Source organism: Sebastes umbrosus, chromosome 10 (genome assembly GCF_015220745.1).
Source record: "Sebastes umbrosus isolate fSebUmb1 chromosome 10, fSebUmb1.pri, whole genome shotgun sequence".
Taxonomy (NCBI): Eukaryota; Metazoa; Chordata; class Actinopteri; order Perciformes; family Sebastidae; genus Sebastes; species Sebastes umbrosus.
In genome coordinates, this window is record NC_051278.1 from 19,537,409 (window position 1) to 19,553,783 (window position 16,375).

Genomic DNA, 16,375 nt, shown 5'->3' on the forward strand with positions numbered 1-16,375 from the left:
TGGACCAAGGCACAGTCTGCATTATAATCTATTTCTTATGTTTTATTATTTTACTGTGGCTTTAGTTTGTATTTATATTTAGTTTTTTGTGTGTTTGCTCGCTTATTTTGTTTAATTATTATTATAATTATTACAATTATTATTATTATTATTATTATCAATAGTAGTAGTAGTACTAGTAGTAGTACGTAATAGCAATTTATCACTGCAGACCCAAATTAATTTTCCATTCTTGTTACTTTATTTGCTAAATAATTTAGAAAAATTAAGTTATTATTATTATTATTTAGTTGCATTCCTTCAGCAATTGATCACTGAAATAACTTATCGTTATTCCTAATTATCTGTTGTTCCCTCAGTATTAAAGACCTTCATGAAAATGTGTTGTATAGATTATTAGAATAAGGTTATTATCTGTAAACATATCTGGGGATCCTCAACTCGTCTTCAAACGTGGAGCAACAGCGACCTCAACAGGCAAGGCAAGGCAGCTTTATTTGTAGAGCACATTTCAGCAACAGGGCAATTCAAAGTGCTTTACATGAACATTCAAGAACATTGCAACAAAGTGGAAAAGAACATTAAGACATAATTAAAACAGCTATAAAAACATTAAAGATTAGAAAATAAAAACAAGCTAAAAATAAAAGCTAGGATAGAAGCTAAAATAGAGTATATAACACAAGAGTAAAAGCTGTAGTGCAGTATAAGATCATTATCTGGTTTAATAAAAGGCAGCAGCAAACAGGAAAGTTTTAAGCTTTGATTTAAAAGAACTCAGAGTTGGAGTTGGTCCTGCAGGTTTCTGGGAGCTTGTTCCAAATATTTGGTGCATAAAAACTGAACGCTGCTTCTGCATGTTTAGGCAACTTTTATTCTGAAATCTCAACAGGCAACATTTATTCTGAAATCTTTGTTTCAAATATTTTTATTAGGAAGCATGTGAATGTCAGTGATACAGACTTCTGTGGGGTGTGTATCATGCCTCATTTTTTATATACATCAACAAAAAACAGACAATACTAGGAACTAAGGGCAAACAAAAATGAAGACAAGCAAATACAAAGAACATAAGTAGTGAAAGGAGAAAAACAAACAAACAAAAAACAACAACAAATAAAAAAATAAATAAAAACAAAACAGACAATACTAGGAACTAAGGGCAAACAAAAATGAAGACAAGAAAATACAAAGAACATAAGTAGTGAAAGGGAAAAACAAACAAACAAAAAACAACAACAAATAAAAAAATAAATAAAAACAAAACAGACAATACTAGGAACTAAGGGCAAACAAAAATGAAGACAAGAAAATACAAAGAACATAAGTAGTGAAAGGGAAAAACAAACAAACAAACAAAAAAAACAAAAAAACAGACAATACTAGGAACTAAGGGCAAACCAAAATGGAGACAATCAAATAAAAAGAACATAAGTAGTGAAAGGAGAAAAAAAACAAAAACACAAAAACAAAACAAAAATAAATAAAACACAGACAACACCCTATGGCACACAAATTATTCTGAAATCTCAACAGGCAACTTTTATTCTGAAAATTAGCGAATTAACGCGTATGAGACTCTTTTGGTCCTCTCCGGCTCCTGTAGCAGCTCCTCTGTCTCTTTCTCCTCTCAGCCTCAGCATGGAGCCTTTCTACAACTTTATCTCGGTGTTTTAGCGTTAGTTCTCGGTCGCTTTAGGATTCCCGGTGTTCGTCTGGATCCCGTTAACTCACCGGTACACCATGTTTACCACCACCGGCTCCCGGGGCCTGTGTAAGTATCCCGGAAACACCGTTAACCGACTACCGGAGCGGTGGCAGCCACTACCACTACTCACCGCTTCTGCTGTTACAAACACAAACCAGCCGCTTCTCTCCGCTCCTCTTACCTTAATATACCTGAGTATATGCAAAGCTGCTCGCTGGAGAAGGGGTCAGTGTCTCTGTCCCGTCGTTAATCTGCTGTATGTGTTTGTGTTGTGCTCAGACAAGGCTCCTCTGTCTAAAGGCCTCCTGCTGGTCCTCAACGGGCTGACTGTGATGCTCACTCTGCTGCCTCACTACCACGAGCTGTTCTCATACGACCTGCAGGCTGACACCCTGCAGACACAGGTAGGTACCAGTCATCTGTCTGTCTGTGCTAGTGAGAGACACACAGTGAGAGACACACAGTGAGTGAGACACAGTGGTGAGACACAGTGAGTGAGACACAGTGGTGAGGGACACTGTGTCTCACTCACTGTGTCTATGTGCTAGTGAGTGAGACACAATGAGTGAGACACACAGAGTCCCTCACCACTGTGTCTATGTGCTAGTGAGTGAGACAGTGGTGAGACACTGTGTCCCTCACTCACTGTGTCTATGTGCTAGTGGGTGAGACACAGTGGTGAGGGACACTGTGTCTCACTCACTGTGTCTATGTGCTAGTGAGTGAGACACACAGAGTCCCTCACCACTGTGTCTATGTGCTAGTGGGTGAGACAGAGTAGTGAGACACAGTGTCCCTCACCACTGTGTCTATGTGCTAGTGAGTGAGACACAGTGGTGAGACACTGTGTCCCTCACCACTGTGTCTATGTGCTAGTGGGTGAGACACAGTGGTGAGGGACACTGTGTCTCACTCACTGTGTCTATGTGCTAGTGAGTGAGACACAGTGGTGAGACACGGTGTCCCTCATTCACTGTGTCTATGTGCTAGTGGGTGAGACACAGTGGTGAGACACGGTGTCCCTCACTCACTGTGTCTATGTGCTAGTGGGTGAGACACAATGAGTGAGACACAGTGCCCCTCAACACTGTGTCTATGTGCTAGTGAGTGAGACACAGTGATGAGACACAGTGTCCCTCACTCACTGTGTCTATGTGCTAGTGGGTGAGACACAGTGGTGAGACACTGTGTCCCTCAACACTGTGTCTATGTGCTAGTGAGTGAGACACAGTGGTGAGGGACACTGTGTCTCACTCACTGTGTCTATGTGCTAGTGAGTGAGACACACAGTCCCTCACCACTGTGTCTATGTGCTAGTGGGTGAGACAGAGTAGTGAGACACAGTGTCCCTCACCACTGTCTATGTGCTAGTGAGTGAGACACAGTGGTGAGACACTGTGTCCCTCACCACTGTGTCTATGTGCTAGTGGGTGAGACACAGTGGTGAGGGACACTGTGTCTCACTCACTGTGTCTATGTGCTAGTGAGTGAGACACAGTGGTGAGACACGGTGTCCCTCATTCACTGTGTCTATGTGCTAGTGGGTGAGACACAGTGGTGAGACACGGTGTCCCTCACTCACTGTGTCTATGTGCTAGTGGGTGAGACACAATGAGTGAGACACAGTGCCCCTCAACACTGTGTCTATGTGCTAGTGAGTGAGACACAGTGATGAGACACAGTGTCCCTCACTCACTGTGTCTATGTGCTAGTGGGTGAGACACAGTGGTGAGACACTGTGTCCCTCAACACTGTGTCTATGTGCTAGTGAGTGAGACACAGTGATGAGACACACAGAGTCCCTCACTCACTGTGTCTATGTGCTAGTGAGTGAGACACAGTGGTGAGACACAGTGTCCCTCACCACTGTGTCTCACCCACTAGCACATAGACACAGTGGTGAGACACACAGTGACCCTCACTCACTGTGTCTATGTGCTAGTGGTTGAGACTCAGTGGTGAGACACTGTGTCCCTCACCACTGTGTCTATGTGCTAGTGGGTGAGACAGTGGTGAGACACTGTGTCCCTCACCACTGTGTCTATGTGCTAGTGGGTGAGACACAGTGTCCCTCACTCACTGTGTCTATGTGCTAGTGGGTGAGACAGTGGTGAGACACAGTGTCCCTCACCACTGTGTCTATGTGCTAGTGAGTGAGGGACACAGTGGTGAGACACAGTGGTGAGACACAGTGTCCCTCACCACTGTGTCTATGTGCTAGTGAGTGAGGGACACAGTGGTGAGACACAGTGTCCTTCACCACTGTGTCTCACTCACTGTGACTATGTGCTAATGAGTGAGACACACAGTGGTGAGGGGACTACTATCTCCAGAATAGTGTGCATGTTTCTGCCTGGATGCCAGCCAGACTCTTTCTAATGTCTTGCTTTAATAGATTTTCCTTGGAGAGAATAATACATTATAACCATCATCAGGACAAGAGTTTTCAAAACACCTTCAAGATTCAAGATGTTTATTGTCACGCCGGTTATACAAGTACCATCGTGTGAAATGCTTTTTGCTGGGAAGCTCCATTAAAAATAATAAGTTATATTACAATTATAAAATATTTTGTACAAGGCACATTAAGAACATATACATAAAGAACATATACAGTATATACAGTATAAGATATATTTTTGTGTGAGAAGGTGTCGTGTGAATTATCTATTTAAAGGTCTGATGACCTGGAGGTAAAAACTGTTCGTCAGTCTGCTGGTGAGAGTCCTGGGGGTCCTGTATCTTCTACCAGAGGGCAGGAGGGAGAACAGGCTGTTGTGGGGGTTTGTGTTGTCCTTAATGACCCTCAGGGACTTCCTGAGGCACCGCTGGGTGTACAGCTCCTGCAGACTGGGCAGCTCGCACCCGGTGATGTGTCGGGCTGAGCGCACCACCCTTCCCAGCACCTGGATTCACTTTGGCGTAGAAGACCCCTGTCCAACATGAAGCAACTATTTCATAAAATATAAGCTTTTAAAACAGAGAGACTTGAGGAACTTCGATAAGACACTATACCAGGAAAAATAGGCGCATTGTAGTGTGAACCACATTAGTGAGACTGCAAAAGGACCCTGGACAAGAGACGGAAGCAGCACTAGAAACTGACAACACCAGCTGTTTGTGATCACCTGACCAAATCTGGTGAGAGCATCATCAACTGGGGGTAGGAGGAGTCAAAGGTTGTGGATCAGAAGAGAGAGTACAGCTGGAGAAAGATCAAGCCCATTCACATCTGATGCCAAAGACCTTTGAACAGAGACTGGGATTGCTCTCTCACCCCCCATATATGACCACCTGTTATAACGTGATTGAAGTTCCATATTTTGGTCACATGGTGCCGTTGAAAGCTCTGAAAAAGCTACTACCAAATGGACAGTGACTTAATATTATTTTGTTTTAAAAATTATTTGAAATGTTCTTCTTGGTGGATCTGATATGTGAGATATATACGCTGTGTTATTCAGAGAAGTCATAATGTCTTCCACCTTCACCTGTGTGTTAGGTGTATGTCATAACTTTGCTCTCCTTCGTGCTGTAGGTGTGGAGTTTGCTGTGTGGCAGGCTGGTCTGTCTCGACGTGAAGGACGCCTTCTGTAGCAGCCTGCTCATTTACAACTTCCGAATCTTTGAGAGGAGGTTTGGCACCAGGAAATTTGCCGTAAGTACAGAAAACCATTGATAGATGAATACGAGATCCATACAAATTTAATGAACTTGCTGATATTCTTAGCTGAACTAGATTCTCCCGAAATCTAGTGAAGAATTGCCATTTCACACTCCAGTTACTTCCTTAAACTTCCTTAAAGCAACGTGTTAAGATCTTTTGTAATAGGATTATAAGCATGATCATTAATATGAGCTTCACCTATCATTTTTTAGGGAAGTAGACACACAACTTCCTTATCTGGCACATTTGACACTGACTTTCCATTTGTGAAAATGTGGTGACTTGTTTGAAGACATGGACAACACTTGTTCTAATTATCATATATATGGTGCTCTTCTTAATTCTAGTCCTTCCTGTTTGGCACTTGGTGTCTCTCTGCGCTGATGGACTTCCTGCTGGCCCAGGCTTTCCAGTATCTGTTCGACTATGAGGTGGAGGAACTGCCTGCAGGACTGTGAGTAGCTTCAGTAGCCACAATACATGCTGAGCTTCACTAACGTCTGTGCTGCATCTCTGAGGAGAGAATAGCTTTTTGTCACTTTTATGGACAGGATCTTGCAATTAAAATATGAATAGGCTGGTATTTAGTTAGGTTTATGTCACCTAAGTGGAAAATCTTCATTTCTCACCTCCACATATCACCATGTAAGCCTCGGGCAGTATCCATTTTCTTAATTTCTTAATCCCCTGCCTGCATTATATTTGAGTATACGGTATTTAGATGGTGGTGGACTGTGACAGCAGCATACAATCCACCTCCACAAAGACAAGGAAATAAAAATGTCTTGACAAACAGTGAAATAATAACTTGTTATTCAGAGGGTAAAGGCAGGGTTGGTCAAGATTTTAGAAACGTTTTTTGTTATATTAGTTGAAATTTTCTTTACATCCCGACAGCAATCAATACATCAAATGCTCTGACCAAAAAAAAAACCCAAATCCGGTATCTGTGGATGTCACAGGACTGGAATAATCCCGTCCAATCATTTCATTCAACCCGAATGTAGTGATTTGATGGACTACCTGGATAATTTTTAAACATCTAGTGTACTCTTGCTAGTTTCTCAAGATCGCCCACCCTACCTTTAATGTCTGGTGAATACTTGTTTCAGTGATTTGTATTAAACCACATATAACAAAATCGAATAATTACACTGTCAAGTTTGAAATGTTGATATTATTGTTTAAATTCTGTACGTGTCTTTTCCTGTCATCCCCATCCTCTTGACTTTTACTCCTCTCACAGGCTCGCTCCAGTCTTCTCTCTGTTTGTGCCTTTCTACCGGTTGATCCCCAGGGTGCCAGTCACCCAGGTCCTGGGCCACATCCACATCACCAACAAGTCTCTGGTCTACATAGTAGGCTTACAGGTAAGCCCATGTTCTGCTAGTTAGTATAAGGGGATGTACGTATTTGTTTTTCTTTCTCTTTTCCTGCTCATGAGTTCTTGAGAATAATCGCTTTCCAACTAGTCTGATCTTGATTGTCTCTGTCTTCCTCCCTCCTTCTGTGGTGCAGCTGTTGACTTCTGGTCCCTTCATGTGGCTCCTTGCACTCAGTGGACTGGTGAGTAGCCAACTTCTTCTTGTTATTTACTGTGTATCTAGGAAGTGTACCGGTTTTTAAGGGCGCTCTCACAAGCCATAGTCTGTTTAGCTAGTCTAAATCAGAGTGAAATTGATACGAAGGAGCGAATTTATATTTTTTGACTACAGAGCTGCTACTTCTATGCAGGGAATCACAGACATTAAAATATTGCTGTCAAAGTGGTTTCACTTTGACTCTGCACTGATCTACTGAACACACAAATCCCTTCTCCTCCAGTTTTTCTCGAATGTCTTTATAAACATCACTATTTTTGTGGACTTTATTTAGCATATTCTGTATGTTCTTTATGGCCCGGATGCCAAGGAAAATATCGGACTTCTGCAGAAGTCCAGGTCAGTCCTCTCCCACTCATAATAAGCTGTGTCCATCTCAACAAATGCCCATGCAGGCAGCATGCGTTTTGGTTCGAGACCACCTCTCACAAGCGGTCTCGGACCGGTTGTTTTGGTCCGCACGAGAGTACAATTACTTCAGTGCGTTCACAACCGCCCAAACGCACCACACCAGGGTTTGATTAAAGCAGACTAAATGTTGGCTTGTGAAAGCGCCCTAAAACTGCAATATGTGAGTTATGACCAGTAGGAGGTACAGTACATGGGGTGCTTGTTGAAGTCGGACTCAGCACATGTGTGGGCCAGAGATTTTTAGCCCCTTTAAGCTTGTTATCTTGAAAAATCAAAACAACAAGCTTAAAGGGGCTAAAAAATACTGCAAAATGCAGAGTTTGGTGTTAATTCGCTGTAGGTTATAAGCTATCGTTTCACATAAGTAATTTAATTCATTGTAATATTGCTTAATATAGGTTTGCCTTGTAACTTCAATATTATATACCTATTTTTATGTGTCTTTCAGATCTCAGGCGCACTGTACCACTCCAATGTTCTCTGGTTACAGAAGCTCCTGTTTGTACCCGCCTGGGTGTCTTGGATTGGACGGTATATTCTGGAGCCAATCTTCTCAAGTGAGTCCAACCGTTAGTAGTAATCAGACGCAAAACTTGTGCAAACTCTTTGCACTATGGATGCACGATATATACCGGCATGATAAATTATCAGTCGATAATGGGAAGTTTATATTATTATGTATTGTATTATTCCAATAATGAAATTATAGACGATAAATTATCGGCTGATAACACAAAGTCAAATTGCGTTCATTGACTGAACTATTGCAACATCTACATACTCCGATACAGTAGGTGGCGGTATGCACCTTTTAAAGTCGGTTTGCGACCCGCCAACAAACACAGAGAACAAGCTGAACAACAAGTGCAGCACCCTGACTAGAGAGCCAAAGACGTCGCCGCCGGTGTGGATGTTTTTCACAGTTTCGGAAGAAGATAACACAAAGTTTATTGATGTACTTTACTAGAAAAATAAATGAACATTTGAAGAGTCAAAAATGTTCTTTGTTTTAGTTGTGTTAACAATAGTGATGTCAGTTAGATTCGGTTAGGTGGGAGCTATGGAATATAAAATCATCTATCTTTGCTCTCTACATCTTAGCCGTTCTTAACCTCAGGTGTGTCTCATAAACTATAGGTTATGAAGTTCTTTTAAAATACAAAAATGTGAAATTTTCGGCTGAAAAACATCCACGAATCCCTACTTTGCACAGTGACCAGTGTTGCAGGGCCTGGCATGGAGTTGTTGTCCCTCTCTGTCTAATCAAGGAATAATAGTATGTGTACAGTTAGGCATTTGAACAGTGCTGTGATGCAGAATTATTGCTATGCTCACAATAAGGCTAAAGTAAGAATCATGTTCCCAATTTTATTGATGCCGACCATTAGCAAACAGGATATTAATCGACAATTGCATAAAAAATGGTTACTGCTGTGCTTCTATGTCCAAAAGATGGGACATCAATGTGAAGTAAAATATTCATGCTATTCACAAGCAGCGGATGCATATCTTGAAACCTGTCACCAACTCTGGAGGAATCTTTTTTAAAAACAGAATTTTTTCTCACGATGTTACACATTGATTGTACTCATCTTTTACACAGTGTTACATGTTTTTTGTTGTCTGCCTATTAATGTGTTGTGAACATTTGTGGTCATCAAGGCTCCCAACCGAGCAGTGAGACGCCTGTGGGGATGGGCGCCACTCTGGACATCCAGAGGCAGCAGAGGATGGACATTCTCGACCAGCAGCTGCTGCTGGCCCAGTACAACGAGTCCAGGAGGAACACCAGACCACAGCCACAGGTAGATGGACACACACACACACACACACACACACATACAGACTTATTGCTACATTGATGCACAGACTGACAAATACACACAATGTCAGAACTTAATTCACTTCAAGCATCAGATGTCAGTAATTGCAGTTTACAGTATCTACATACTGTATGTACAAAGTACTTGATTCTGCCTCCGTGTGTGTGTGTGTCTGTGTAGGGTGGGTTGTTACAGTGGACCAGGTTGTTCCCCTCCCTGAGACAAAGAGGACAGAACCGACCCCCAATGCAGCCACGCCCCCAGGCTCAGACACCCCCATCTACACAGACACCTCTACCGGACAACTCTCCTATCGCAGAGGATCAGGTGGGTGATCGCCTGTGTGTTTGTGTTCATTTACTGTATCCTTTGCAATGCGTTTTTTGCTGGTTGTATTGGTTTACTTTGTGTCATTTCTAGATATTCTTTCACATATTTTATTACCTGGATGACTCAAAATCTTCTTAGACAGACAGACCGCTAACTCTTGTTCACCAGATCTTGATTCTCTCCCTTCTGCACCTTAGTTTGTGCGGGGCACCCTTGGTGGTGATTTGTCTGCTGCTGCTGTCTTAAGGCCTTTACACACAATAAACGGCACGAAAATGTGAAATACTCGCCTGCGAATATTACCCATTAAAACTATTCTTACCAGCAGTGATGCGAATTTGCGACAGTTGCAACACTTTTTCAATAACAGATTCAAATAGATTTGCGCAGGCAGAGGACTAACTACCAGGAGAACACCCAGAGAGAGACCCAGAGCAGTGTCTGCCTGAGGTAAATTGTTGTACAGCCTAAACTACTGTAAACTATTTTATTGAGTTTCGTTTTAGCGACATGCTGTGAGTGAATTTGCCTCTGGTAAACAGTTACGCAGTGTATTTGTCTAGGGCTTTTATTGTGAAAGGTAAGAACGGAAGGAGTGGATCTGGTCCGCGTTGCCTTTGTGACTAAGTTCGCCATCTTTGTTCGGACTACGGAGCCTCTGGCCCAATTCTACTCCAGTCCTTACAGCCTCCCACTCCATAACGGAGTGAACTCCAGTTGTAGTCAGACTCACAGCTCAATGAAGCACTCTTCTTTAAGGTGTAGGTTATAAATACAGTGGCCACTTCAGAGGACGAACTTCCCTTTCTCCGGCAAGGAAACTATAAATAAATATCAGAATCATAAATACTTTATTGATCCCTGGGGGGCAAATTGAGTTACATTTAGCTCCCAATCAGAAATATGTATATGTATAAATATGCTTTACAATCAAATGAACATGTCACCGTTTTCTAGACTAGACAAGGGTATATTTGATCCTAAAACAATCTATTTATTTTATGTTGAGAACGTCTGTATGACAATAAAGTAGAATAAATTGAATGTCTCTCTTAGTTTGAGCAGTTTACGAGTAAATGTTTGTACCGGTAGTCACACGGAACTTACATTGGAGCTTGTTAAATGACGAACACAAAACGGCGTTACACGTCGTCAGTAAGGGCAGCTGGTAAGTCGGCATCTATGCAGACTCGCTGTTTGACGGTTTAATAACCCACTTCCATTCCCCGCTAATTGGTTTGGGATGGCACTTAATACGGCGTACCCTCCATGCGAACGTGCAAACAGAGTGGAAGTGGGTAGGGAGAGGATGTAGAGGGTGCTTTGGAATTGGGCCTCTGTGTTGTTGTACACTATAGTGTGTGTCTTGAATATGTCCGTTCCGCACATTGTGATTGGTCGATGCCGTTATTCGCAGTGTGAAAGCTCAGAAAAATGGACCTCCTTCCAAAAAAGAAAAATGATGTCGCTTTTTTGCAGAGTAATATTTGTAGTATTCATGACAAAAACAACAGTTTGAAAAAATATATTGACGTGCGACTTAATCGCATGAAAAAAACGTCCCCGGCCATACGCCTCGTTTCCACAGGCTTTTGTTTTGTGTACTTTAATCCATATAGTAATATATGGATCACGGCCCCTAGTGTTCAACGCAAGGAAATTCATCTCAAGTTTCTGCATGGATATAAACGGACAAGGAAGGAGGAGTTTTGCAAACACATCGGAGATCACGGAGGTTGCCATAGGAATGAATGAACTTCCGAGGCGTTCTGCTGATGCTTTTTTTGTCCCTCAGGTTGCACGGTTGGTTGAAATGGGCTTTTCCAGAACTGATGCCCTCGAGGCCCTCAGAGCTTCAAACAACGACATCAACATGGCAACCAACTTCCTCTTGCAACACTGAGAGAGAGCGAGGGAGCTCAGCGAGGTAAATGAGAACAGAGAGAGAAAACTGGAAGAGAAGCAACCAAAGCAGAGGAGCAAAATGGACAGAATGAAAGACAGTGAATGATGGACAACTTGTACAGATAATCTGAAGTCTGTGTCACTGCTCGCCGAAGCAGTCGTCAGGCTGACTCAACCTGAACCGAGCCCGATAGCAGGCTGATTAATGAAGAGGTGTGAAGCACAAAGTGGGAGACATTTGCGTCATAGCTTTCCGATGGCCGCCGTAGTGTGAAACGGACGTCATCGCTCGAGGCAGACGAGTTAGAGCTCTAACTCCGAGGGGTTCCCTATGAAAAATATACAGAAACCAAACAGGAGTCTGCAGTGCAGTGGAGGGAATATAAAGTGGGTTATTTCTTTCAAACAGAACTAATGCTGAAACACACAAATCAGCTGAGATCCCACCCTCCCTCCAAAGGGATACCAACTTATAGCTGTGTGAACTAGAGTTTTATACAAACCACTGTCATGTACTGCCACTCTACTTCCAAAAAGGCTACCGTGTAACCAGCATCTTCTGCTGTGTTCAGACCAAGAGTGAAGCGAATTTTCGCATTGCTTTACATTACGAGTTGGACCGCCAGTATCATTTGTGTTCATTTACGCTAGACGCACCGGAGAGGAGAAGGAACTTGTCTCCGTAGATACCAACAAGTTTTCTTAACACCATTTTCGCCATCAACCATGGAAGAAATAACCACTGTTGCTGCTTTGTACATGTTGTGGAAGTCCCAGATGTCAGAAAACCAAACGCCGTCGTGTCTGGGTTCATAACATCACCCTGCGGCGAGCTGTATTCAAAAACAGTGCCATTGCACTGACTGTATCTAGCGAGCCACACTCCACTACTGCAGTATGAACCCAACATAAACAGTTTGTGCTGTGATTTAATTGCAATAAACAGATCAAAAGGATGCCGAAATAACAACATAATAATGCTGATTTTGTCAGGTCTGTCCGCAAGACGACAAGCAAACAACTTTTAGGATGTTTGTTTCCTGAATGGAGTTTGGATCAATCAGTGCCAGGCTATGCTAACTTTGTTGCTGCTCCTTTAACACTCATAGCGTCATCTAGGCATAAATACGGCAGCAACATTGTTGTAAACGGATCAAAAGTATGCCGAAATAACAACATAATGATGCCGATTTGTAAAAAGTCTGAATTCATGCTTTGTCAAGTTTGTCCGCAAGAAGACAATTAAATAACTTTTAAATTGCTTGTTTTCTGAATGGAGTTCGGATCGATCAGTGCCAGGCTTTGCAGCTGCTTCATAAACACTCAAGATAAAGTCATCTAGGCATCAATAAATGTTGTTTCTACCATAGACAACCTGGGGTTTATACACCGATCAGCCATAACATTAGGACAGCATGGGCACCCTGACCGGTCTGCAGCTACGCAGCCCCGTTAGTAACAAACTGCGATGCACTGTGTGTTCTGACACCTTTCTATCGGAACCAGCATTAACTTTTTCAGCAATTTGAGCTACAGTAGCTCTTCTATTGGATCGGACAACACGGGCCAGCCTTCGCTCCCCACGTGCATCAATGAGCCTTGGCCGGTTCATCGGTTTTCCTTCCTTGGACCACTTTTGGTAGGTCCTGACCACTGCAGACCGGGAACATCCCCCAAGAGCTGCAGTTCTGGAGATGCTCTGACCCAGTCGTCTAGCCATCACAATTTGGCCCTTGTCAAAGTCGCTCATATCCTTACGCTTGCCCATTTTTTCTGCTTCCAACACAAAGTTCAAAGTTCAAAATGTTCACTTGCTGCCTAATACATCCCACCCACTGCCAGGTGCCATTGTAACGAAATAATCAATGTCATTCAATTCACCTGTCAGTGGTCTTAATGTTATGGCTGATCGGTGTATACAGAGTTTGGTCTGGTCTCTGTACAGATATGATGTACTATCATAGCTCTGGGTGACCACAGACAGATACAATATTTTTTTCCTCCATTTCTGATTCAGTGACGACAGGAGGAGAATCTCAACACTGATGGGCTTTTCGCGACACGGCGTTGCGCAAATGTCTTGCTCGAGCTGAAATATTTGAACTCCAGCAAATACGCGAATGACATGAATTTCACGTTGCGTAATTCGCGTCATTCACGACGCCCAGCGCGAATTCGCTTCTATTCGCCTCTTTGCATTGACTTTGTATGTAATCATGCCGTGCAGAATGTTCTTTTCGCTCTTGGTGTGAACACACCATTAGACCCTGATAACTGGTTACAGATGATAAGTATGACATAGATAAAGATAAAGGTGCACAAGGTTTTTGAGACAGTGAATGAGAGAACATAATGTTTTAATCTTATATTGGATAAAGTAAAAGACTTTTTTTATTTTAGGCCATCCGCTCTTGGATAGTTTTTAGTTTTTCACTGAGACAATAGGAGTGAAAACAGGAAAGCAGCACCTGCTAGAAGTTTGTTTAACTCCACGAGGAAGTGCAGAGGTCATGATTACGACTTCAGAATTTATGATTTAAGTATCCATGAACAATATAACCTACATTACCATGATTTTATTACACAGTTATTATGTCTACGTTGGCAGTGTTTCATGGGAGTAGCAGGGCTCAACCCTTTCCTGCTCGAGATGTTTTAACAAAGCCTGACTGACAGCTACTGTAGGAGCAACATTGTTTTCCATTTGTAACTCTACAAGTACATACTGTAGTTGGTGACAGACAGCTATCTCAGGGTCTATGAGGCGACTTCTTCTGTTGATGACATAATCACATTTACAGACACGAGTGCTCATGCACACAGTAGCCCTTCGAAGAGGACGTTTCACACCCTTGACTGTTTTGATTTTATTCATCATTTCATGCACACACTCCTCAAGGTTTTATTTATTCTGTCTTAACCGAGTCTTTTCTCTGCCAGCTCACATATCCGAATCATTGCAAGTCTTAAAAGACAGATGATATTTATTATTATGCAATATCATGACAAAGAGAAATCTATGGAGACTATGCACTGCATAGTAAACTACTTTGTGTATATAAACGTGCAAACATTTTGTGCAAGAGAAGTAACATTGCAGCCGCTATGTATTGATGTCAAAGACAGATGCTAGTTTTATATTTCGTGCGTAATAATATTGATAATATATGACCACTGAGATGAGTCTGTCATTTGTGTGTATGTATTTTTTTAGAGTGATATAACAGTATATGAGGTGTGATGAGGGAGTTGTTGCATGAACAGCTTTCTGATGACCTGTAATGAATCATGTTTGATCTGTGGAATAAATCAACATGCAGACTGAAATATTTGCAGTTTATAGGAGGTATTCATTATGACAAGCAGTCTACAGGGTTTTCTCTATTACTAATCACACTCTTATACCATTCATGCTAATATTGAGTTTTTCTAATTTTCAGTAAGTGGAGGACGCAATGCAAACATCTGTTGGGCTGGACGTTTATTCCCTACATCTTTTCCATGCAGGCAATGTCATATATAATAATTCAGAGAGATGACGCTATCATATGAAACTTTTGAAAAATACAAATTTACAATCTGAGTAACATACTCTAATAATAGATTTATTACAATAATCTATCAGTTTTACAGGGAATCACTACGCTGTTGTGGTACTACTTTTCAACACATGATGGCACTCTTGTGATACGATTAGACTAGGGTTCATTGGTATCAAGAGAAAATGATAAATCACAGCACATACAAGCAATGTCGACAAAATGAAAGGTGAGACTGTATAATTCAGACTGGCTTTTAAAAATAGAATTGAAATAATGGCTTGTTTAAATCCTCTGTGTCTAGTCGGAGAAATAGTATTTATTGTAGTAGTAGTAGAATCAGATACGTTTTAATAACAAGTCACAGTTTTATTATAGTTATACTCAATAGCAGTTGTTCCGCAGGGTCAGATTTGTTTTTCTGGTGAAATGTTTTATAATAGTTTTTATGCCTCTAGCAAGTTTTCGAATTAGGGCTGTCAGTCGATCAAAATATTTAATCACGATTAATCGCAAATTAATTGCACATTTTTTTATCTGTTCAAAATGTACTTTAAAGGGAGATTTGTCAAGTATTTAATACTCGTATCATCATGGGAGTTGGCAAACATGCTTGCTTTATGCAAATACAGTATATAGATATTTATTATTGGAAATCAATTAGATTAGATAAGATAAGATAAGATAAGATATTCCTTTATTAGTTCCGCAGTGGGGAAATTTGCAGTGTACAGCAGCAAAGGGGATAGTGCAAAAAACAAGATGCATCAGCTAACACAGTAAAAAAAAAGAGCTAAACAAAATATGAACCATTTAAATAGAAGGAAGTATAAAAATAGGAGCAGTATACAGTATTGACAATAAACAGACTGTTAAAAAAATGCACAAGTGGAAAAATGATATGCACAGTGAGAATGAAATGAAATGAAAAGGTAAAAAATACTTTAGTGAACCTGCTCACAACTGATAGTCATATGTATCCTGTGATGAGGGGTCACAAATAGACACAGCTCCATTTTAAGAGGTCACAACCCAAAAAAGTCTCAGTAAACTCTACTAAAGCAGCTGCCACTGTTTTAAGGATCTTCCACTTCCTTCTAAGTGGTCTGTTTTCTCCAAGACTACCCGAGATCTGTCAGGCAGAAACCAGTGAATATAAAACAGGACAATTTTGCTTATGCTATAGTGTTTAGTCTGCCTTTACTCACTGCCTGTCCAAGAGCCTTGTAAGGGGATACTTGTATCTGCTTTTTTTAGGCTTTTAAATGGAATCCACAGCAGAGATGCCCAATAGAAATATCCCTCTGTGCATTATTACAATACAAACTTTCTGTAACTTCAGTCTACACATCTTTCTCGAATGTTACATAATTCTGAAAGCAATAGAAGTG

At 41.5% G+C, this 16,375-nt stretch overlaps 1 protein-coding gene across 1 annotated transcript; it reads left to right on the forward strand.

Moving 5' to 3' along the window:
* Positions 1 to 1,407: 1,407 nt before the first annotated feature.
* ubac2 (UBA domain containing 2) lies at positions 1,408 to 12,706 on the forward strand. The gene is made up of 10 exons (XM_037783265.1): positions 1,408 to 1,774; positions 1,988 to 2,112; positions 5,247 to 5,366; positions 5,723 to 5,829; positions 6,622 to 6,745; positions 6,894 to 6,941; positions 7,836 to 7,944; positions 9,050 to 9,192; positions 9,391 to 9,537; positions 11,336 to 12,706. The coding sequence occupies exons 1-10, from the start codon at positions 1,744 to 1,746 to the stop codon at positions 11,441 to 11,443; spliced, it is 1,062 nt and encodes a 353-aa protein (XP_037639193.1). The 5' UTR covers positions 1,408 to 1,743; the 3' UTR covers positions 11,444 to 12,706.
* The last annotated feature ends 3,669 nt before the right edge of the window (positions 12,707 to 16,375 follow it).